The sequence below is a fragment of the Temnothorax americanus genome, unplaced genomic scaffold (assembly GCF_048541705.1).
Source record: "Temnothorax americanus isolate GAGA-0224 unplaced genomic scaffold, ASM4854170v1 Scaffold60, whole genome shotgun sequence".
NCBI lineage: Eukaryota > Metazoa > Arthropoda > Insecta > Hymenoptera > Formicidae > Temnothorax > Temnothorax americanus.
Genome location: NW_027509752.1, coordinates 255173 through 281035, shown reverse-complemented (window position 1 = coordinate 281035; position 25863 = coordinate 255173). Strand labels below are relative to the sequence as shown.

General features: G+C 42.5%; 2 protein-coding genes and 1 long non-coding RNA gene across 6 annotated transcripts in view; 1 reads left to right on the top strand and 2 right to left on the bottom strand.

The window, feature by feature from the left end:
• LOC143905403 (uncharacterized) overlaps window positions 1–25863 on the bottom strand; it is a 147519-nt gene that overhangs the window by 83662 nt on the left and 37994 nt on the right. The gene's annotated exons all lie outside the window — the stretch shown is intronic.
• Window positions 720–9101, bottom strand: LOC143905386 (uncharacterized). The gene has a single exon (XM_077420800.1). The coding sequence runs from the start codon at window positions 1076–1078 to the stop codon at window positions 722–724; it is 357 nt and encodes a 118-aa protein (XP_077276926.1). The 5' UTR covers window positions 1079–9101; the 3' UTR covers window positions 720–721.
• Cv-2 (crosveinless 2-secreting protein) overlaps window positions 14946–25863 on the top strand; it is a 45779-nt gene continuing 34861 nt past the window's right edge. For 3 of the 4 annotated variants that reach the window (XR_013259175.1, XR_013259174.1, XR_013259173.1), the window contains exon 1: window positions 14946–15493. The gene's annotated coding sequence lies outside the window, so the exon portion shown is untranslated. Of the gene's footprint in view, window positions 15494–19104; window positions 19253–25863 lie in introns of those variants that run through there. The other variant, XM_077420761.1, reaches the window with a different exon arrangement.

Here is a 25863-nt window from a genome sequence, read left to right as displayed (position 1 = left end):
TGAATATATAAGGGGCTGTAGAGAGGCCGAAAGGTAAGGCTGTGAATTCAAAGGTTTTTCCCCGCCACTGAAATCGAAGAAATTTTCTGTGACCCTCAAAAATTGGAACCAGAAAGTAAGCGTCCTGTAGGTCGAGAGATGCCATGTAACAACCCGGTAGCATAAGGCGAATCACTGTGCGCAATCTTCTAATTTGAAGTGTGGGGGCTCGATGTGCGAATTCAAATATCGCAGATTTAAAATAAATCTTTTACCTCCCGACGGTTTATCCACTAAGAAGAAAGATGAAAGAAACTGATTCTTGCTAGGTTCAACAGGAACGATGGCCCCTAATCGATATAATCGTTCTATCTCTGAATCGCAGGCTAGTGCAGCAGCAGGTGACAGGTTAGGTTCAGTAAGAAAGGTCCTTGATGGTGGTGAGCTGGCAAAAGGGATACGGTAGCCTTTTATAGCTTCCAGAACCACAAGATCAGAGGTAATATCCGATCAAGCCTCAAAAAATTTGGCTAAACGCCCAGCCGAACTTACATCGTTTAACGGTGGTATCAAGATCTGGTTCGGGACTGGGAGCGATGGCGTCGGCTCTGGTAGTGATGGGCCCCTGATCGACGAGCCGCTGGTGGACGGACAGGGGCCTTCCTGTTTCCCAAAGGCCTAGATGTTTGAGGCTGGCCACGTTGCTGAGCTGCTTGACGGGTTGTAGCGTTTTCTTCCCCACCTAAGGAACTGGTTTGGAAACCTCGCGACCGGCCTTTTCACAAATCTGAGCCGCCTTGAGCATTTCGGCAAAATTCTTGCCAAAGAGAAACTCGTCGATAGGTGCTGACTTTGCGGCGTTCTTACCCAAGATGTTGAGAGAAGGCTCGGTGAAGGCTCTCCTCGCGAGTGAGAGACGGTAGTGATGGTCGGCAAGCAGGTAAATGCCTTCTGCGAATAATGTTATAGCCGATTTTGCCTCGTCCCTGAGATCCTGTAAGACCTCTGGCTTCAACAACAGCGACATGCCCGTGCCGAAGGCGTTGAGACAAGCCCCTACCTGTGTCTGTGAAGACAGTTGGTACTCGTCTCTTTTCATGACTGAAGGGGTCAATGCTGCAATGATTTCCTTGTTCAACTTTGGTGGAGCTAAAGCTGCAAGCTCCTCCTTCACCTCGTATTTCGTCAGAAGGTTAGTGCGAATCTCAACTTTAAGGCCACCTCGCAACTCCGTCTGGATTGAGTTCAAAACGACGGAATTCCAAAGAGTTGATGTGGGAGGAGCCTGAGCTTCCCCAAAAAGCTCGTTGAGTAAAGCGTGTGTCTCAGGGACGACCCCGGGTCCTGAGATTCGGGAACGACAGTGGCGGGTGGGTCGGCGAAGGATACATTACACGCTGATGTGCGGTTTTCCTCTGAGATGGAAACAATCTCCGCTGAGGCTACGCGGAAAAAAGACAGAGTGAAGAAACACATCGGTTATGCCCTCTCTTTGCCAGATATCCGGAAAAAAACTGGGTCGACAAGAGGACATACCTGGTACAACGCCGCGGCTCGCTTGCGCGGCCGTGTGTTCTTCATGCTCTTGCTCTAAGGCATGTGGCGTAACGGATGCCAAAGACGATGCTGAGGCAACGTCTTGGGCCGATCTAACCTCTGCGGGTGAACTAACCTGACACTTGTCTAGGTTATGTAAGCCGTTTCGATCCGCAAGAAATTGCTGAATACCTTGGAGAATCTCACGGTATCTCTCCTTGGACCGAGAACGTCGCGTCGATGATTCTCTCGCTAAATAGCTGTCGTCCGATGAGCTGAAATCCCTGGATTTCTCCTTTCGATGTCTGTCTTTATGAGCGCGTTTATGTGAGCTTTCACTTGAAAAATAATATCGAGACCCTCTTTTCGAGGAAGAGTGTCTATCTGACTTCTTATGCTTTGGCATAACGGACTTAGTACGGAAAGAAAAAAGTCCTAAAGAAAACAAAAAACGAAAGGTTAGAAATGTGTTGTTGATAAGAGCGAACAGAACACGATGAAGAGGCGTGGCGCGCGCGGCCGCGGGAGGCGACCTCTCTTTTGCTTTTTGGCAGAGCTTTGAATACTATTGTTGATACGCGTGCAGGGGCACGACTACATAGTTTCCATCCGGACGAGACATAAAGAGGCATAATTGATATTTTGCAGAAATAGATTCTTATTCGTGTACCTTCTGCGAGATTATCTTCAAGTAACGTACAATTTAAATGACGCGTCTGTCTATTTGCAAACACGATGAAATGTATCCTCGACAGCGGAAATTATACCGCAGGCGGCAATGATTTACGAGCGGCTGGAAATTAAGATGCTACTTTATCAAATATCATTCTGCGTGAATAATCGTGTCGATTTTTCGGGCGAGCGCAGGGCGGCGAATCACAAGAGACCCTCAGCGGCGCACGTCAGTTACCGCTGCAATAAAATTTCGACGGAAGGATGCGCTCTCTTCTCCCGCCCTCTCTATCCCTCTCGCTCCATTCTCCTGCTGGCATTTTATGATTTAATACTGGGACCACCTTGCTAAACTCGCAACTCCGGGACCACCAATAGCGATGTTTGAGGGTTAAGCCACCGTGAGAGTAAGAGAGAGATCGGTAATCAGTGGATAACGAGGCAGGGAAAGAGGGCGGGAGAGTGACCGAAAACCGCCGCGCCGGGGCTGAAGGCTCCTCTCTCTCCCAGGACTCCTCTCTCGTCCTTCGATAATTGATGGCTTCCGTCCAATTACCGCGCTCTTTCGCTCCTACTCTAAACGTATACCTATCGCGGTTGGCTTATACCTACAGATGACCCGGAATCGAGCCCGCCTCGATTCTTCGATAAGCATCTCTTGCCCTGTCAAACGAAGCCGAAAGAGATGTTCTTAAGATTGATAACCTTTGCCCGAAATTTCTTTTCGGCAAGCTGTTTGTTTAGCGAGAAAGGACATTTTCGTGGTGGTGGAAATTTTCACGTAGCCTTTGCCTTTTGTCTATCACGCTTATTAGTTAGATCTCCTATCTTGTCAAACATTTGAGATTTATTTACGATACTGAAATAAATATCTTAAGTATCGAAAATAGAATGTATCGCTTTGGCAATATGTACTTCGAATAAATAAAATTCGAAATTTTCAAAGGCGATGCAGTTTCTTAACATGTAATATTAGAAAACTATGTCATCATTAATTCCATATTTGCTTATTTAAAAAAAAATATTTACATATATTTATAGAATTTATAGTAATCCTCTCTATATATAATAATTTAAAAAAATAGAAAATAAAAATTTATAGTGTAATATATGAAAGCTTTTAGCCACAAATAAGTATGTAACGTGCGTTTTTTGCAATCACTTTCAATGCGACGACAAACGAAGCGGCATAATTAATAAGAGCATAATGAAGAACGGACGCGGAACATCGATGCGCATAGATAATCTTCGATTAGGAATCGTAATTGGAAGCGCGGCCGGACACCGCCGGCCAATCGCGCGCCGACCGCAAAATTGATTCTGAAAGGTTCGCCTACTTAATCGCCCGAATCTGCTGAATCACCTGGGAAAAAAACTCGATCGTATTGCGCTCTTTGCCGTGTGCAGTCGAACGCAAAAAGCCGAACGACGATGAAATAGAAACGACTTAAGAATGCGTTCGTCGAATTATTTACTTATCGCGGAAACTGCAGCGGAGATCGGTTTTCCGATAATCATTCTTTTTTTCCGCTCCACAGGATTGTGACGAGTTAGTCAGGTAGTTTCGCCTGCCGTAGTTCTATACGCACGTTTCAAGGTTTCTAAATAAAATCTCTGTTCGCTTTGTTAAATTTTCTGCTCTAATTTTCAATCGTACCGCTTAAATCGCAATAAAAAAAAATAATGAATTTATTAACTGGGAGAACTTTTTATTTCATATTTTTCTCGATCTTCCAGATCGTTACCCTGTCACATATATTTATCTCTTAGCTACCTATTACTGTCAGTAAGCAGTTTTAAACTGAGTACGAGCACGCCAATTCGCATTTAAATCGAGTATATATCCGCGAAGTGTCGCGAGAGATTCACGTCTTATCAAGGCCGATTCGGCAAGGAAATCCGTATTTATTGGCCGACTGATTCCAAGGAAAGGATTATTTTCGCTTTAATGGCCTGTAAATCTGGCGTGAGTGTCGCGTCTCGTTCAGTTTGCTCGTACCAAACGCGACTTGACGAAAATCCTCCAAGAACGAACGATGGGGGATCGAGGATACCCGATCCGGAGACAGAGACGTGCTAATGACTCATTTATGTGATCCTCGTGAAATTCACAGCTCGGCGGCGCGTAGCGTCCGATAGCACTCGTAAAGACGCGACGACAAGAGCGACGACGCGACACACGACACGACGGGAACGCTCTGCCGGCTCTGCTCTCCTTCGTCGATCGGAGAAAAATTGCGCGAGAGTGCAACGCACGCTAGAGAGGACGCGAGAGGGAAATTACGCGCTCTCGATCATCGGCGCGATAATGACCGGCGGACCAACGTCGCCGTTGCGTTAAATTAACCGGCCTGCCGGGGGCTTAATGTAACCAATTTAAACCGAAAATAGATGTTACCTCGGCGCGCGCGATGCATTATGTGTTTTCGCTTACGACGCACGGCGCGGCGGACCGCTCGCTGCGCACCGACGAGCGGAGAGATTCGGCCGGGAAAACAAATCCCGACGGCAGTAACTTATTCGGGGAAGTCGGTCGTAGTGGCGAGGGCACCGGCACGTGTACACCAGGGGTATCTGTTAATCGGTAGAGAAATTAGCGATTCTGCGTAAGGCAAATTGCCAGAATCGTAGACGGGTTACGGCGTCCTTAAATTTTTTTCTGTTTCGTTAAGCAACATACACGAAAATAGAATTTACAATTGCTGCTAATATCTTCGTCGGAGTCTAAATTACGGTAATCGCAATCATAACAGCAAATAATTCCACTTCCTCAAGTTAAATAGATATACGTATTTGCTTCTTTCTGGAAATTTAGGATATTTTAAAACGTTCTATTTCCATAAAACAAAAATTCAGTCAGTTCTTACGAAAGGAATATAATTTATTGTGGATTTATAATTACTTTTATGTCCTGGCAACTGGTTATCAGCTCATATTAATTTAATTCTCTTTATTCAATTACTTCATTAAATTTAATTAAATTAAACTTTACACGCAATATATGAATATTCCTCTACGCTTAAGAGGAAAATTAATTTCATAGATGACGAAGGCGCGCGCGGAGAATTATTAGTATCGATTAATTACACGGCAAATTCTCTGTCTCCCGACTGAGATTGAGCGATAACAGACTTTTATTCGATAAAGAAGAGCTGAAGAACGCGTCGTCGTCGATCCTCCCGTGCCAGTCATCGCGGAAGATCGTTAATGATGAGCGCTACATGATGTATGAAACATCGAGCGGCTTATATCTATTAGGAAACGCGTAACCGGCGACACGGAATTTTCAAAGAAACCAACGGCAGATTATGCCCGTGCCGCGGTGCTGCGCATCTGCGCAACGTTACCCGCGATGCCGTTTATTTGCCCTCAGTTCAAACAAATTAGCGGTTACACAGACTCGTGCGCGCGAAGCTGGAACACGTCTTCCTCGCGCGGTGCACGTGCCTCTTTTCCGTCGAAATCACGCCGCGATATATCTCTTTTGTTTTACCTCACGAGACAAAGTTGCGTGAGCACGCCGCGTGATAAAATCGCCATGAGTCACACATTTCATTCCTAACAGATAAACTTATTGAAATAGCACACTCGAGTTTAGATACCCTTTGTGCTCTTTAAAAAATACGTAGATATATCGTGATCGATAACTTCCAGTATTTGGATAAAACGGAGTTTACTCTCTAACGTTCAAACATTGTGAAATATTAAACACTGTGAAGCAGGCGTTTACAGTGGTTACACCATATTTGCAGTTGTTACATGAATCTCGTATCAGAAAGCGTATCGGGCGAGAGCAAATATTTATAATAAAATAATTACAATTCTTTAAAAGTAAATACCACATGAGAAATAGATTATACACTTACCTTGTGGTTGGCTCCGCTGTGTTGCTCCAATATATCTCGCAGATTGCCTCATCCTTCCCAGAATTTCTTCTTTCACATGTATTCCGAAGATATAATTAATTACGATCGCGCGCGACTAATTATCAGAATACGATAGTCGCATGAAACTTTGCACGGCTGTCCCGTGCATTACGCGCAATACATGATATAATTATTAATAAGTGAACGATGTATTAATAAATAAACAAACAATTGCGACTTTCCGTTATTTAAATTATTCGAGCCAGTCGCGATTCGTTGCGTGTCATTACGCGCACGTAAAAATAGCAATGACAAAATTACGTTTAAGCTAGCGAAAAATGTTAAGTTTAACGCGAGATAAATACATTCGAATCCAAATGTCATTGAAGATACAATTATCACTCGTAAATGTCGCAACCAAGTGTAATCGCTTAGTGCTTCGATTCTTACATCAAATTAATAATACGTGCAAAATATGTTTTGATGTTTAATCATTATTAATCGTATAAGTGTTAACTGATTACGTCGAGTGATAACTTCTAATTTTTCATAGGAAATAATTGTGTTTCGAGAGATAACGCGACGATATACTCGAGGGGCCTATCTGCCGGCTCGAGTATCGCCGCGCGAGTGGCAATCACTTCACTTAATGTGAACAATAACGCGCTATACGTCACAAAAACAAACAAACATTGCGTGCGGGAATATCTCATTCTTGCACGGCCTCGAGTGAGAAATCTCTCGCGCGTGCGGAATCGGCCATCCGTCGCACAGATGACGCGCGCGCAATAGGCCACTTTCCACGCACTTTGTAATATAAAATAGGGTGTGTAATTATGAATCTCTCGCATCGAAGAATGCGCGACGCGGGAGACATTCGAGAATCTAAGCTAATTACAAAAACAATTATATCGACTGTAAAAATTAAGAGGGAATAATTTATAATTTCCATCGTCTTTTTTTACCAACGTATACTTTATTAAAAGAAAGTATCGTAATTTAAATTTGTAGGAATAAATCGCATAAAATAATCGCGATAATCATGAATAATTACGAATCATTTCTCGTTACGGACGGTAGGAATTTATTAACCGCGCGATTTGATAAGAATCATTTATTCATAAGAAACGATCGCGTTATATCCCTGTCGCAATCGCCTCTCGAAGGATAACGCGACGACTGCCTGCCGACTCGAGTCCCATCGTACAAATGACAGCGCAACGACTTTGCATATACACAACTTTACGGCATACACTCAAAACAAACACGAATGCGGAGTTCTGTATGTGAATGGATTGTGAAATGTTTAATGTACTATTATGACATAAATGTACGCCAAATTCTTTATAACTTAAATTATTATTTTAATCAACAATCGTTATTGCACGTTTTACGTTTCGTTTTGTGGACTTAGTGTCGTTTAAGACAATGGATTAATTCCGTTCGATGGAAGAATGTTTTGAAATGGATATATATTATTTTTTTATCCTAATCTCGATAAAAGAGAATTTACTTTGTCTTTTCTTTGAAATAATATGTATTTTATATTAAAAAAAATAAAGAGGGAAATCTTCGATTTTCGTACGCGACAGTAAAATCAGCACTGACGCAAATCAAACTATACATTCGGACAACATCATGCGACCAGGCAATAAATGCTATAAAATTTCAGAATTTAAGTCATGAAATTGAGCAAAAACATATGTGAAACGTAAAAATGGAACATCTGTTTTACGTATTAAGTGACTTGAAAGAAATTTCACTGTAAACTGAAGTAAATTACATGCAATAAAGTAATAAAAACTAAAAAATCACTTAAGAAGAATCGTCTAAGGTCAATCTTTAAACCAATGTAATATGATTGTTTCAGATTCCTCTTCTTAACAGTGAAGATATTAAAATACGACTAAAAGATAAATCTCAACAATTCACAAGAAGTATTAAAGCACGTGGCGTGGTGTACACGCTACTTAAGTTGTCGGACAAGCAAAAGCATAAAGGTGTTATATCAAGCTCACACAACGAGCAGTTTCGCCTATACACTATGCTATTACGGATATAAGTTACACAGCGGTGACTATTGTGATGCCGAAATCAACGGCACATGACATAATTACTATGTATAGGGACAATTTCGGGGCGACAATAATTATCCATGGTGAAAATATTCAACAAACAGAGAAAAAGGCTTTAATGGAAGTTTTAAAATCGATCCCCTTAGGGTTACAATTCTCATCCACTACTACCTTTCTCCTCTCACTTAACCCTTTGGACCAAGGGCTTAACGTCTCTTTCCGAAAGACAGAGCCCAGTTTACTCCGCACAAGAGCCTATCTTGCACGGAGGGCGCAGCTTTCGGAAAAAAACTTTTCATGTTTACATGCCTCTAGTGGACTCAAACCTGGTCCCTTAGATTACGAGTCTGGTGCTCCACCACTAGACCACACTACCGCTTAATATGTATTATATGTATACATGTATATTATTAATAACAAACTTTAACTATTACATATACAAATTATTTAGTTCATTCTTTTAATAATTTCAGTGATTTATTGATTACCATTAATTGCAAAAAAATATTAAATCTACTATTCAAATAATATTTATTTTTTAATCAAAAAACCTATTTGTATAAATAAAGTTATTATTACTTCCAAATCTTTTTATCCTAAAGAAGAGTGAAATTATAAGATCTTGACAAATTAAGAATTATGATTTCAACAAATCAAAAAATCAAATCGAATCAAATCAAATTAAAATGTTAGAAAACACTACAACCGGATTTATTGGACAAGTTAAAAGACTATATCATTCTCTTCTTCATTATTTGTCTTCATAAAGAGCAGAGATAATAGTATCCACATCGAATTATTAAAGTACTTTGACTGCCAAGTTTAGGGTTAATGGCGCAGAGGCGTTCGAGGAATCGAAAGCAACTTGATCCAACGACCGTCGCGAGGACGAGGTCTCCTTTTGAGGCTGCGAAAGGTGTTTGGCGCGTGCGAAATATCCCGAAACGACCTTGCCATAAGCAAGGTACGCGATGTATATACATACACATATATATATATATATATATATATATATATATATTGCGTGTGCATATGGGAAGCAGATTTGCTGGAAGATTGATATTGAATGCATATAACCGTGTGCGTTCACTTCGTTCGGTATATGTACTTTGAGATTGCGGATCTCTCAAAGATAAATCGATCTAACAATGCGCTCGAAAAGGACTCTAATCAAGTGTGATGTGTGATTTTCCTTGTACGTAATTTCTTGTCTATAGAGCGCGCACTATCTATTATTACATAATTTTATCTCAACACTACTTTACATTACTTTGTACTCTGTCGTTTGTTTTACGATTTGTAATCAATTGATAAATTATAAAGTAAATATACAAATAAAAAGAGAGACGAGAGTGTAATTTAGTTAGACAGTTTATTAATAGGTTCAATTATCTGTAATTATTATTAGAGAATGAAAAATATAAGTTTTATGATTCATTATTAAGATGCTACCGCGCACTATTAATTGTTGTCAGTGGTCGTTACCGTATCAACGTGTCGCAAATGTATTGCGACGTTACGAGGCTGTCAACAAGTTTAGAACTAGCGATTTCCTTTTAAGCCGACTCACACGACGACACCACCGTGAATCACTTCCGGTCGTGCGTATCACTCCTTTTTAATAATCTAACGATTCGCGTGACACGCGCACATTCTAGGAGATTGCGTGGTTAACGCAAATGGAAAGCGCATCCACGATGTAAGACGATTACGCTTTCGTGGGCATATATACATATATTCTGATAGTTGTTCGTGGAATATGTTCTGAATCATTTGCATGTGTATGAGATCATGCGTGCGAAAAATGTGAAAGCGTGAAAGATACAGTGTGGCAAAAATTAAACTGGTTATTTCGAAAAAGAGATACGACGGATGCAGTAAATAAAGATAAATTTGTCCTCCATGCGGAATAACGGAAAGTTTTCCAAAATACATTGCATGTATTAAAATTATGTAATCAAGATTTTGATATTTTTCTTGGGGTAAACGGATTTCTTTTGCTTCCTTCGAAATTCATTTTTAGGTACATTAGGTTGTCATCACAATCGACGAAGTTCATTCCAGTGATATTAAATCGCTCTTTCGAAAAAAATCGATTCAACTAGAAGCAGTAGGAAATCTCAATCATCGCATTCACCGCTCTACCGATGATGCACACAGGTCAATTGAAGAAGAACTCTCATCAAAGTATTGTATCACTCTATAAAAGAAACAAATATAATTATTTTCATTTTTTTTCCAAAATTAGCTGTCTCTCAGTCAAGGCTGTTTCTCAGTTCGTAAATAAAAAGGAACGTTAATAAAACACTAATATTTAAGACAGAAAGTGCGGCAGCCTTCATCGCTTCTTCGCGATGAACGATCGCAGTAAAACTGTACAGGGAAGATACTCGTCGCCACATTTACGCGCAACTCATCGCGAGCCGCGGCGACGATAAGCGGCAAATCGCGGTTTACGACGCGCCGCTCTTTCGATCGGGGAATAAAAAAAGCGCGCCAGATATACCGGCACCCGGCGTTCCGCATCGTAAATAAATTAAATTAAAGGCGCATTTGCGTACAAATTATCGGCGAGCGGCGCGGCTCAAGCACCCAATAAAAATATTTCGCCGCTCGTTAAAATTAACAATGTCGGGACGAATAAATCGCGATTAATTATCCGGGCCACACGCGCGCGCGGGTGAACGTTGTTCCGGTCAAAAGGAGCGAGAGAGATAGAGAAAAGGCGGCGAAAAGAGAAAAAGATAGATCGATAGTAGAGATCGATGGGGGAGGAGAGGCAGACAAAAAGAGGGGACCGTGATCTCGTGCTGGGACGAGAAAAGGAAAGGCGGGCCTTTCAAATGTGGCACAGACACGCTCGTGAAATTCCTCTCCTCGTTTCGGCCGCGCGCGAAAGAGCCCGGAGGACACGCGGAATCCGAGCGACCTTGCGCCCGTTACGCGAAAAGAAAGCAAAAGCAAACAATGGGCACCGATCTCTTGTACACATTTTCCGCAGCCAACGAACGCAAAACGTGGCTCCGGCCGTCGCACCTAACGTATGTGAGGAGTCCGCGCGAGTCTGATCTGAAGAATTTGACGTTCGAGTTGCTAGACAAATCGCGATATAACGTGATCAATAATGAAATCTTGACACGTCAAGCGTGATTAATTTTTAAAAAAAATGACATAAAAGTCCTTTTTTATCTGTCTCTCTAACGGCCAGCGTCGTGAGTGAAAAGTAAACAGGTTTTTTTTTAGAGGAGAGTGGAGGAGGGGGATAAATTAGCATACGTAAAATGGTACGTGACGGGTGATTGGAAGAGGGTTAGAGATTGACGTTGTCTTCGCTTTTCGCATGACACTTTCCTAAACAAGCAAAGTGATTCAATTGGTGTCACTCGAGTCTTAATAGTGTTTGGTTTACGGCGGACGCGGAAGGATATAATACAATTATTATATAATAGTAAAGTGATAAAGGAAGGCGACGAGACGTAACAAAACGTAACGTTAGCATTTGATCAGTAATGATCGCACTTAATAGGCCCCACAAGGAAGAGACGGAACGGAGGACGAGAGCTCTCGAGGAGCGAGCTCCTCTCTTCTTCTCGGTTTCTTACTAAGAAACTACGAAAGAGCAAGGGCGCGCTTCCACGAAGAGAGCTAACGAGGCCGGTCAGGTAGATACTCGGGTCGCTAACAGCCGCGCGGGGAGTAAAACTCGGCGGGAGAGACAGAGCGGAGACGGTGGATCCGTCCCTCGATAAGCGTCTTCGATATGTTGTACAATAACCGAGCGAGTTGCCCCGCAGCCCGATCTTTCATCGCGCGAGACCACGCTTCGCCGCTCGAGCTGCGTGTTACTTAACAGCCTTCGCGGGCTATATGTGACTTGACATGGTGATCTATGAGGGGACAGAGAATCCTATAGATACTCTACCAAATGCCCAATGTCTCATAACTTTGACATTCGTAGAGAGAAAAAAAAGAGAGAGAGAGAGAGAGAAATAACGTATTCGCATTTACATCTTCCAACGTCTCACAGAAAAAAAAGAAGTGTCAAGTCAACACTGATATGCTTGTATATACGCAAGAAATTATAATCTTGAAATGAGATTATATTACGTTAAATGAAGAAAACTTGCTTGAACGAAGTCATTTATATGGTTAAATGAAGTTTTATAGCTCAACCAAGAAAAAGAGTTGAAATTCTTATAAGATTATATATTCTTGCGTATACATACACAAGTATGTCAGTGTTGATTTGACATTTCTTTTTTTCTGTGGTTTTTTCTGTGCTCGTGAAAGACTTAAGAATTGCGAAAAACGATTGTCGTCGTTGCGAAATCGACAATCATAAACTCGAAATGACAAACATAAATATTTTTTTCATATGCTCACAAGCTTTTACGTCTAGGCTTAACAGGCGTAATGAAGAGAGCGCAGATGCCCTCCAATAACAGCCTTAGGTCTATCTTGTAGCGATCAATTGAGTTTGTCATCCGCCAAATTTCCTAGATGAGAGACGGTACACTTGCTGGAATACCTCATCGATCATCAGTCATACTTCAGATCAATGAACCGCAAGAAGGTTCAAACATCGCCGCGGTGAAGAAACCACTTGACCTTGCATGGTCAGACGTCTGTTGCAACCTCCCAATCATTAAACGATTTATTTGCACATCTCGTCGCTCAAAGGACCGACTGTGGAGATTTGCCCGGAGAGATCTTTCAAATATTCATGCTAATTAGATAAAGGAAGATACTAGAAATATCTATTCGTGTAATTGTAATTCATCGTAGCGTTGTATTGATTGATATAAAAAAGTTTGAGCAATGACGATTCAATATATCAACAACGGTAAATTCTATTTAATCCTATTCTTTATCTCCCTCTCGCTCGTCTCAATTCACGTAAGAATTTAAATTAAGGCTAATCAAGATTGGTAAATATTAGCCGTAATAAAAAAACTTGCAAACCCCCCCCGGATTTGGAAGAGTTGAATAAATTGAAAAAAAAATTTTTATCACAATGAGGAAATAATTTTATGGGATAAAATTCTAACTTGGTTCAAGCTTAAAGAGTCTTTTTGGCTTTTATTTATGGGACTCGCAAAGCGTTTAAAAACGTGAGGAAATATTTCACATATACGCATCAAATGTTTTTATATATAATTAACTCCACCAATGTTCAGAAAAATGCACATACAAAACGTTGTATCTCTTGCTGTAGCCGTCAATTCGCTTCGCGACGTGGTGTCAAGAGCTGAAAGTGTAGAAAGCTAAGTCGCCGGCTTTTACCTAATCGCGGCGGCGCGGCGGGTCGAGTCCGGAGTCGGAGGCACCGCGGGAGCTGCGGTCCAGGTGGTGGGCTATCTGTCGGTGCTCCTCGTGAAAGCGGGCATTCCGAACGCGGCTCGTTCAGTTCGGGGAACGAGCGAGCGAGCACTCGGCGTCTCGAGGAGGTCTGTTCCTCGCGGCGTGTCGTTAAGCATACACAAACATAAACACACACACACACACACACACGCACATACCAAGTTATATACACTCTCGGCCGTGGGCCTCTGGTATTTACTAGCGATTCGCTCGGTCAATATGCGGATGTGTACGTGCACATCGGTGTGTCCGCTCTCGACGTACATATACATGCACGAGAGGTCCTCTCCATCTTCCAGATCTTCCTCCTTCCACTCTCGCGAAGGATGAAAACTAAAGCTTTTCTCCTCGCCGCCTTCCCCCCGCTGCTCATTTAACTCCATATATAGCTACCTTTTTCGTCTTCATTCTATCTTCAGGGCGGCCCAGCATCCCTCACGACCCAAACTCTCAGCGGATAAAAGTTTACAAGCTCCTTCTGGATAATCCACTAACAATCTCCGTTGTCCTCCGCGTCACGGAGGCCGTTGAAAGCCCATCCGACTTCTTCATCTGCGTAGCTGCGTTCCATCGCCGTGCCGCGCCGGCCGCCGGCACACACGCGGGACGGACGGATTCGACTACGAGTCGCATAGCCACGCGTACAGCAGTACAGCCCCGCACGTGCCATTCTGATCGCGTCAATCTAAACTTGGCAATACATCATACAAGACGTATGCCTGTTTTGCTTATACATTAGACTTGCAATTTCTAGCTTAATGTCGTGTTCTTAAATTAATGCGAATATTTCCGTTTTTCTATTGTTCATATTAATAAATATTTAATTATATTAATTCATCATTAAAGTATAGATACGTAATATACGTATATTAAACATCCGATAAAAACTAATCTTTTATGCATCTTACGTCTACGTGATCGACGCATACGCACATATCTGTCATTATATATTTCTAATTACTTATTAATTCTGGAATACGAAAAAAACATCTTTTTGAGAAATTAAGATGACTGACGTCTAACGTTTAACGAATATCTTCTCTCTATTTTCCCCCCTCTCCCCGGATTCCACCTGCGACCTGCGACAATCGTCTCTATTCATATTCCGCGGATCCCGCGTCGCGTCGCGTCCGCGTCGCACGTGCACGCGCTCTCCCGCGTTCTCTGGTTCTCTCCTCCCTCAGCGCGTCCGATTCCTCCGCGCCGCCGTCCTCTCTCGCGAGGAAGACCACTCTCCGACTCTCCGCCGCCGCGCGCCGCGCCGCGCCGCGACGTCCTCCTCCTCCTCCTCCGCGGCCCCTGCCACCACCACAACCACCGCTACTACCACCGCCAACTTTACGTCTTCCCTCTCTTCTCTCTTTACTCGTTTCCTCTCTCTCTCTCTTTCTCTCACGGCGACCGCGCGCGATCTTTGTTACTCCGCGCGGACACACGGTGGTGGAAGTCGCAACGGAACTTCAGTGCAGCTGCGACGAGCAGCTGACGCGGAATCATTCAGATCTGTAGTAGAGCTCGCGCCGCGTACGCGACACTACAGGTTGGACGGTGCGCGCGGTGGACACACACGGTACGTACACGCACACGCACACGCACGCACGGTTCTGGACCGCAGCCTCCGTGTGAGCGGGACAGCCGAGAGATTCGCGCGTGTCCTCGTACCCGCCGCTGCAAATGAGCTCGCGCCGCGAGTGCGCGCGCGAGGGATACGCTCCTGCTGCCGGTCGTCGCGGCTACATCCTACATCTCAGTCGCGAACAGTGTCGCGGTGTGTCGTCGTCATCGTCATCATCATCGTCGTCGTCGTCGTCGTCGTCGTCGTCGTTACGCGACTCCGCGGTGAGATACGTCGCCGGCTGTGCTCCGCGGTCACGACGGCGACTCGCGGCCGAGACGGCGGTTGAGAAGGAGCCTGTGAGAAAGAGGAAAGAGCACGTTCGAACGCGCGGCGACAAGTGTACGCGCGCTCGCGAGCGCGCCGACGTCGAGGGAATACTCTCGCAGGTGAGTGTAAGAGATCGCTTGTCGCGTTCGCCGGGGGGGTATCCGCGCGTCTCGCCGAGAACAAGATCGTCGAGGATACTTACCTCTCGAGGCACGATGTACGGGCTGATGGACGGGCCGACGGAAAGAAACTGATTGTACCCTAAGAAAAATCACTTAGAACCTTAGAAGAGATCAAAGTCTATGTGGCAAAATATGATAAAACACACTTGGCACATTTAGCTTTTGCAGTGGAAGATGAAACGAAAATAGAATAAAAGAAGGAATATAGTTTCGGGCGATACAAAGAATTTCGTAATGTGTCCGATAAGTCACTCGTGTAATGTAAGCAAATAATAATTATACTAGTCATTAGAAATGTTGGTGAATTCGTTGAAAAGGGACGATTCTTAGCTGTCGTTATAAAATATGTCACGATCATCTTGGTCAAACTGATTGTATTCCAAGAAAAATCACTTATTGTTAGATGAGATCAGAGTTTATGACAAAATATGATAAAACACCCTTGATATATTTAACTTTTGCAGTGGAAGATAAAACGAAAATAGAATAAGAGAGAAAAGAAGGAATACAGTTCCTAGCGATACAAAGAATTTCGTAATGTGCTCGATAAGTCACTCGTGTAACGTTGGCAAATAACAATTACTAGTCATTGAAAATGTTAGTAAATTCGTTGAAAAATGATGATTCTTAGCTGTCATCTCGGCTGTCATTATAAAATGTGCCACGATCATCTTGGTCAAACTGATTGTTAGAAGAGATCAAAGTCTATGACAAAATATGATAAAACCCTCTTGGTACATTTAGCTTTTTGCGATGAAAGATGAAAAAATATAGACTAAAAGAATAAAAAAAGGAATAGAATTTCTAGCGATACAAAGAATTTCGTAATGTACTCGATAAGTCACTCGTGTAACGTTATGCAAATAATAATTACGAGTCATTGAAAATGCTGGCGAATTCGTTGAAAAATGACGATTCTTATAGCTGCATGTCATTATAAAATGTGTCACGATCATCTTGATCAACTCTATTTTAATATTAAGTTGATGACTTTCTCCGTTGACATTTAATAAGAAATTAAAGAGTTGACATTTAAAATTCAGAGCTGAGTCTCAGTATATATATATTCGAGGAAATTTTCTTCTATAAATCAGCCGCGTGACGCTCGAAGGATCCCCTCGCGGGGTTTCAGCGCGACTTATAGGGACAATTAAAGCGCGATCTTTGCGACGAGGATACGAAAAAGGAAGAGAGGGAGGAAATGACGGGACGGGCACCGAGAATGCGGATTATGCGGCACGCGTGATGGATGGATCCGGGCTAGCGAGCGGATTTTTAGCACGGTGATATCACCCGGGAGGAAAGCGAGCCGCGTAGCGCGCAAGTTACCGGACTTGATCAGTATAGAGACGTGCGAGGACGACACGTGATTCCCGTTCGGCGATAGCGATTCTCTAATTCGTGAGATCTCGATTATTCGCATTTCGCCCGTTTGACTCTCGCCTGATGAAGACCGTCCGCTTCTAGGACGTGCGTTTTTGCTAGACATTTATCGCCAGGTATATTTATCGTCGAGAATTTATCGAGAGAAAAAGAAAGAGAAATAGAGAGATCCTGAATTTCTTTCCCCCCCCCCCCCTATTTCTCGAGGACGGTATTCGATACAGATGGAAGATCAGAATTGAACGGACGCCGCGAAGTTTAGCGCGTTTCGCGTTAAACGGCGAGATATCGCGCGGACCCGTGTCGCGATTTTATTCACCTTGGATACGAGCGCAAAATAGTCGCCGGCTCAATCGAATTTCAAGCTCGTGAGTCATCGTTTAGCGAAAATGCGGGATGAAAGTGTCCGGCTCTCGGCTTTTGTTTACGTCAGAATCGCGTTCGGCATACCATCTCGATGAGGCTTATAGATCCAAACAAAATAACAGCAATTTTTACGAAATCGTGGTAACCGCATGCGAGAACGGCACGGCGAAGAAATCCGCGCGGAATCGTCAACGTCAGCTGCTCGATCGGATTCGCAACGCGTCGCGCTCGTTCGCGCGCTCGCTCGCTCCGCTCGTTCATATATATATATATATATAATAACTGCGGGTGCACTTTCAAAAAAGATTGTCGCCGCCTGGCGAAATGTTGTCGCGGGTGTATTGCGTGGGCGCGAGTGGAGAAAAAGAACACGTAATTTCTCGACGCGAGATCGCGAAATCGATCGGGCATCCACTACATTGCGGTTTCCATCGGTGTATATAATCAACTTTCGCGACACGTCGAATCGCTTTGCAGGCATCGGAATGTTTTATTCTTTTGTCTAAGAGTAGTAACAATTTTGCGTAGGATGGACACGGACCGAATCTTTCAACATATTTGTCGTTTTTTTTTTAAATATTGAAAATTGTATATGAATAACTTTAAAAGCTTTCTATAAAGGCAAAACGAACAATGAAAGGAAAGGAATTTTATCGAATGCAATTAGCCGATTCATCCGATTGAATCTATCAAGTATCAAGTCACGTGAAAGATTACTGGTTTAATCGTTTATCCGATCAATAGGAACGGGCCGATTAATCGATCAAGGCATAAACCACCGAGAACCTAATCGATTAATCAAACGAAATCGATAAACGGATAACAATTTAATCGATATATCTCGCGCGACCGCTTTCGATCGTTTAAGTCGAGTAATGCAAAATACATAACGAAATGATTTCGAAACGAGTTATTTGGTTTGAATAATAATATAAAATAGCACACACGCAGCAACTTGAGGGAAACTAAATATTAATCGTATAAAATAAAAGAGCTTATAATTATATCTAATACTAAAAGTCGTTTGAAAAATATATTATTTATTTAGAGTAAAATAATAACGGATATCATTATTTTCAGAGTTATTTTAATAGGAAGGTATTAAATTATTTTTTAACGTTTATAAGACAGTCAAAAAAGCTTCACGGAAAAAAGTTAGAAACCATTCGATCTTTCGTAAATCCGATTCTAATACGTCGATTATTTTAATCAACTAAATTGTCAGTCACGCAATCTTTATTGTAAAAATTAATACTACAATTTGGAAAATGCAACACGTACTCAGTTTTAAATTATTTAATTAATTAACTTCGGAGAAATCGTCTCAGTTCGTCTACATTATTTAAAACTGAAAGCAATTTGATCCAAAGCGCCGCGGTATTTCTCAACGATACCTATTTGTCGGATTTATTAAAAGACATCGCGCGTAGAATAAGCGCGCGGCGTCAATTTGACGTATATGATAACCATACAGCTTCCGATTATCCGACGTACAGCTCGCCCAGATCCGCAAAGGTGGTGCGCAATTATCGCGAGCGATATTTTTCAGCGATTGATGCCGGCAAATGTCGACGGAGCACGTCTTACACAGGCCTGCGATATCGGCTCAATCCCATCCCTACGGCCTACACACGCGCGCGTCGAACACACGCATACGCGCGAATGCACGCACGCACACGCATACGCACGTCGGGCCCTTCCTCGCCAGCACGCACCTGTTATGTTGTGTTGTCGTTCCGCAGCGGCGTGGCTGCACGCGACAGCTCGTGCCACTTATCCTTCCAGTTACCTCTCGGCAGTGCGAGCCATCGGGGCCGCCGCGCCGTCGCGTCGGTATTTCTCGCGCTGAATCTCGACGCTGCGCTTAGCTGTCGCGGTACCGCACTCGCGAACCCTGACATGGGGAAAGATTGATCGTCCTCTCCGTTCGCGACCGGAGCTCGCCAGGTAGAGTAGAACGTAATAGAATAGAGTTATTAACGCGTGACGCAACGTTATTTGCGCCGGGGAACTAAAACCGACCGAAGTCTCTTTCCGTCGAATGCGATACTCGAAAGTGTATATACTTTTGAGATCCGCTGCTTCCTTACATCCCGAAGTCGCGGGCCGACATTGCTTTCGTTTCAGATCCGGGATATCGCGGTCTTATTACGAGTTCCGGGAGTGGGTCTTTTGAAGTAGAGAAAGAACAGACATTATATACCTAATACGTACTCATATCGTGTAAAGTCCGAGACCACAAGTTTCCTTTACGAGCATTAAAAATGCAATTCGGAGTAAGCGACGATACACTCGACCCAAAGTTGCCGTAACGAATTATGAGAAATTTAAGTTCTTTTTTAATAACGAAAATAAGAATTATAATACTTCATCTTCACCTTCATCTTCCTAACGGTAAGTGACGTTGACCCGGTAAAGGTACTACCGTGTTCTCCTCATGATTTTTATATAAATTCCATTTAAATACGACATTATTGTAAGTAAAAATTGCAGAGAAAACACAGAGAAAAAAAAATAAGTGTTAAATCAGCTTATAATTCTTGTACATAAGCAAGAATCTATATATAATCTCGAAATGAGATATAAAGTGCGTTAAACGAAGAAAACTTGTTTGTATGAAGATATTTATATAGTTTAATCAAGAAAAAAAGTTGAAATTCTTATAAGAAGATATATAGATTATAGATTCTTGCTTATATACAAGAATATAAGTCTTAATTGATTTAACACTTCTTTTTTTCTGTGCAGGAAGATTGACCGTAACGTTACATAAATAGAAGTGATAATAAAATATTCCCGCTCGCGGAGTACGATTAAAAATTATAACCAATTTGCAACTAAAGACGCAGACAACAGAGATCTATTCGCTTCTGTTACACTTCCTTACAATCAAGACAAAACGAAAATAGATTCCGATACCACATACAGACGCACGAAAACGATTTCTGCATTCATGAAAGTACGATCACAACGTAAGTATTAAACATAGGTAAGTCGATTTTCGCATAACGATATAGAGAGGGGAATCTTCGCTGTGATTATACCGGATTTAATGACTGAAGAACACGGGCTCAGAGGCGCATGATCGAGGAGGAAAGAGATCGCGATCTCCCGAGGACGATCTCGCGAGAGCGGCTTCTTCCTCGGAGGCCTCGGGATCGAGCGGCCGCGGCCGAGGAGCACTTTACTCCGGTAAAGCCGCGCGAGCGAGCATGCGAGGTCGAAGCCTTCCTTCTCTCGCTTTCGCCGTCTTCCTCCGGCTCGCTTGAGAGGAACCTGCCGCCCTGTCTCCCCATATCTCTCTCTTTCTCTCTATCTCTCCCTCTCTCTCTTCCTCCTCTCCCCCCGCTTCACTCTCCGCGTCTTTCGATTTACACACGGTTTCTCTCTCCGGCTTAATCGCACGCGCGCGTCTCTTCCCGAGTGCGCACGAATGCGCGCTTTTGTGCGACAAAGAAAGGATCCACGGCGACTTTGACCGGATTTTTCGACAAACGGAGAGATGAGACGAGAGGATGCGTGATATAGACGGTGCGGTAATTGACTCGGCAAAAGTATTCGCTCGTGCTCGAAGAAGCGTGAGATTACCAATTACGCTTTTATAATTTGTATAAAATTAAATTTTATCACGTAGGTCGCGTTTGGAATCGAACGTCATATAGTGATGTAAAAATCGGTGAAATCAAAGTTGCCGGCTCTCGCGGGTGTCTCAAATTTCTATCCCGACGTCCTTCCTTGTCCCGATGTCCTTCGTAAACAAGATTACTATCGGAACGTTGACGGAATATTGAAAGAGAAAATCAAACTATAATATTGACGTATAAATACATTTCATCATTTTCACTGTATCAGCTTACAATTAGTTATAAAATTCACTATCCACACTGAGAACCCATTTCGTTGAATCAACTAAATCCTTGTTTGGATATGGGCAAACAAATTCTTTAGTTGATCTAACAAAAATTTTTTTGTTATGTGAACCAAATTTTTGTTAGATCAACTAAAGAATTTGTTTGCTCATTATCCAAACAAGGATTTAGTTGATTCAACGAAATGAGTTCTCAGTGTATATGTTTGTTAATGACTATCCTAAATTCTGCCAAAAATTAGAAGAATTAGCCAGTGATGAATTGATACATTTTATTATCCAAAACCGTCATTATGATTCTGCTCGATTTGCCAATGTCGCAAATCGTGCGTATATGTCTCGGTGACTTTGTCGACAATTAAGCAACCGGATGCACTTAAGGACCAAGCAACCGCAAGAAACACGAGAAATTATGAGCTTGACATTCGTAAATCCCGACACTGATGTAAAAAGGAAGCGCATCGTTGTCGTTGACCCTCCATTGCACCGTTCGTACTCGTACTCCACGTCCCTCCGCGTAATCTCCCTTTTTGCGATTGTGTATTATCGACGTCATACGCAAATCGTAATTATTAATAACTGGTAGATATTGATATTGCAGATTGATATCTTAATGTATGTTTCAAAACAACTGATCTTTTAATTTTATTAACTCACGCGAGATACATAAACTCTAAAAAGAAATGTAGAATCGAATATAATGATATATAAAAGATAATGCCGGGAAAGCTAACTAAAGATATTTCTAGCTAACTAGATATTTCTAAGGAATAACGAACATTCCTGCAAAGAGGGAATTCAGAATGTTTTCTTATCGTTGGGCATTCTTGGCATTTATCTGGAGAACTTGACCTTTACTTTCCAATTTAAGCTAGCGTCTAAAAAGTTGTTTTATCATACCTGTGGCGCAACGAGGAAGGGGGAATTTCTAATTGAAGTAAGAAGTAATTTCTTTCACATTGACGTGGCAGAAACTAGCAGGTAACTAAAAAACACGATATGTATACGTGTCTCCATATCTATAATATACCGTTTGATATTTTCCAATCGGTCAAGGGCTGCGCCGTCATGTCAGCTCGCATATATATTGGACATTTGCATTTTAATCTAAACTTCAATTAAGCAGTAGCGAGTCCTATATCTTAAGGTGAGGCGGCGGCCCACGTCGTCGAGCTATTGTTGCGCGGTGAAATTCGTGCGGCTTATCTAAATCTTTTATTTCGCATCTGCAGCGTACAGCTCTCGATTCGGTCCCCATCGGCATCGTCATCACTTATTTCGACGACCGTAACCGTCAATGGTATCCCGCTGATTGTCAACGAGACAGCCAAACTACCGAAGTAATTGAATTCACAAAATGATTTATGTCGTTAATCACCAATGCGTTATTACTTCTAATTTGTCCGCTTTTGGCTGCGGTATTTTAGACAGCCTCGCCGAGAAATATAATTCCCGATTCGTTCATTCGTTCTTTACAACATAAAATAATTTTGTAAAATTTTCAATTTAAATTATGTTCGTATTTTTAACATAATATTTAATATTGTTTTCCTTGATAATAGCGTGAATTTTTTAATTTGAGTTATTAATTTTTTTCATTATCCCACTATGTTGGATATTATTTCAGGCTCGATTTCAGGTATCTGACGTCTGCAATTACCGTCGCGGATCGCGCGGACGATGCGACGCCGACGTGCCACGTTAATTTCACTTTTCGATTTCATAAACGAATTCTTATAGTCGAACTTTCTCGGCTTGATTAAATCTGAGTAACGCGCGTGTCGTCTCATCTCCGTCCTTGTCCATAGTCTCGTGCTGGCCGCGTTGAATGGGCAACGGATAATAATCGAGTACCGCTTCGAAAATTAAGTCCCGCCTTCTCGCGACGAAGTGGATTACGCGTTGCGAGATTGAATTTCGCAAGAATTAATGACGTCTAAAAGTAAATTGAACTTCCTCGCCGCGTCGCGTCGTCGTGCCATGCCGCGCCGCGTCGTAGGAAATTTAGAGACGCCTCCATCTCGCGCGATAAATTTAATATTTTAACATACTCATAGCACGTAAATACCGCCGCATCATCATGTAACCTTTAATTGAAATTCTTCCGACAGTACCGCGAATGGTTGTCGAAATCGCGCGATTAATTGACAATTGAAAGAGGCGATCTGGAGGTTCGTCAGACGTTTTTCAGCATCTCGAAGAATCTTCGATCGATAGAACGACAAATAATTAACGGATAAATTATCAGGATATATCGCAATTAATAAAACGCGACAATAAACATTACCCCCCCCCCCCGATTATTTCGCACGAATTTTTTGGTGAGCGAGATATCTCCCTTTCGTGATTGCTGTCGCGAGCGAATTTAATTTAAATGAATGACCGAAGGTGCAACTTAAAGATGCAATCGTTGGAAGTCGTAATTCGGCGAGCGGGCCGCGCACGCGCGAGCGCCGAGTATTTACTTTCATTACTCCGATAAAATCGTCTCAATCAAAATCCATTAAAGTAATCGTCTTAATATTCATTTGCTTTCCCCGATCGTTTTATTATATGCTCAGACGGCGCGGAGTAAGACAGAGAGAGAGAGAGAAATAGAGAGAGAGAGAGAGAGAGAGAGGGGGGGAGAGAGAGAGAGAGAGAGAGAGAGAGAGAGAGAGAGAGAGAGAGAGAGAGAGAGAGAGAGAGAGAGAGAGAGAGAGAGAGAGAGAGAGAGAGAGAGAGAGAGAGAGAGAGAGAAGGAAAAAAAGGGGAGCGAAGGCGAGGGAAGGCAACGCGGACGTAAGGTCGAATTCTTATTCGTGCACCGAACCCCTGACTCACCGACCGCCAGATGCATTCTTATGCGACGGCGAAACGATCGAAAGTATTATCCTCCGCTTTAAATCAGAGATAAGCGGGACTCGGCTCGTCCATTAAGGGCGAAGGATGCATAAGATATTATTTGGTCGAGCGTGGAAGGCCGCGATAACGGATTGCACGTGTAACGCTCTGTGGCCCATAGCGGCCTAAATACCGCGAATCTCGAGTCGTCCTTGAGAACATAAATTCACGTACTTACCGATTTTTTAAACAAAATCAAATAATTGTCTGATGATAAAAACGAATTTGGTTGGAAGGAATTAATCATCAACAATAATTTTAACGATGGATCTTCGTGATTAATTGCGAGTCGAATATTGAGTTTTGAAATAATTTTTATGTTAAAAACAATAGATAGTACACCCTACGCTTTTAGGATTGAATTGGAAAACAAAGTTCAGTTGTGTTCACATAAATATGTTCGCAAAAATACCGGCGGTCTTTGCTTTCTCAGAATAAGCGTTGCCTATTAGTAGCTCTCTTTTTTTTTAAGTAATGTAGGGTTATATCTTCCCGGAATTTTTTCCGAAGTAAATATCAACTCCAAAGTTCTTAAGTTTTTCGACTGAATTCTTTCACAAATATTCATAGTAGTCAAGTGAGATGGATTTAAATTACACCAACCGCTCGGCAAGCGATAGTCATCGTCTAAAATTAGTCGCTGCCTTATCAGTGGTGCCTAAAAATTTACGACGGGACGATAAGTTGTGAATAAAGTAAGTCATTTGCACGAATGTAAATTGAAATCGTACGTAAGTGTACGATTCGCCGAAGGATTAGAGGCTTAATTTTGCATGAGCTACCCATTCCTATACAAATTCCACGTTCGCCGTTCGCATTTCCAACATTTTTCTGCCGTGTGTAACGCGTACGGTCGTGTTTTACGATGAGTTTTATTTCCACCAAGTAATGTCCCCTCAGCAGTGTCGTGATTCGCCCCCGAATCACATCCCCAAGAATTCTTACCAATGAGATACTAGCCGGTGAGAATAGTTATTTGTGTAACAAGTGCGGGAAGACGGAAATTCACGGGTGCGGAGTGGATCACCGCACCCGTGAATTTTCAACTTCACGCACGTGTTACACACCCTATTTTATATTACAAGTGCGTGGAAAGTGGTCTATCACGCGCGCGTTGCGCGCGGAAAGGGCCGCTTTCCATGCACGTGTTACATAATAAATTATTTGTGTAACGAGTGCGGGAAGTTGAGAATTGGACACGAGTGCGGAGTGGACGCACGAGCCGAAGGCGTCATTCTCACGCAGTGCGGGAATATCTCATTTCTGCACGAATTTGAGTGGGGAATTTTTTGCGTGTGGAATTGGCTATTTGTCGCACAGATGGCGCGCGCGGAATGGGCCACTTTCCACGCACGTGTGATATAAAAATGTTTCTTACTCGCGTGTATAACTCAAGCATCAGCTTTTTTCTAATTTGTTGAGAGCATCACATCAATTTTTGTTGCTCTTGTTACAAAAATCAGATTTAAAAAAAATGATATAAAAGTAAATATCGTACTAACATAAAATTACAAGGCAAATAGGACAGCGCAATGATCTTTGAGTAATAAAAGATTATCATGGAATCACTAAAATGTGAATACATAATATGTATTTTCTTGAAAAATCATCTTGGCATATCTAATCAACAAGATCGATCTGTTTCAAGCGAGGATAGCGATCGTTTTCTCCGTAGAGAATAGCGTGAGAAAGTCCAAGCGCCATTGTTAAACGATTATGGCGCGAGCGTAGTCAGACTGGGCGAGAAGTCAAGGAAAAATTCCGTGCATCGGCAAGTGACCAACGTGCTGCAGCCGCGACCGCGCCG

Excerpts from the sequence above, each read along its gene's own strand:
- LOC143905386 (XM_077420800.1), bottom strand. The coding sequence starts at position 1,078 with ATGAAAAGAGACGAGTACCAACTGTCTTCACAGACACAGGTAGGGGCT.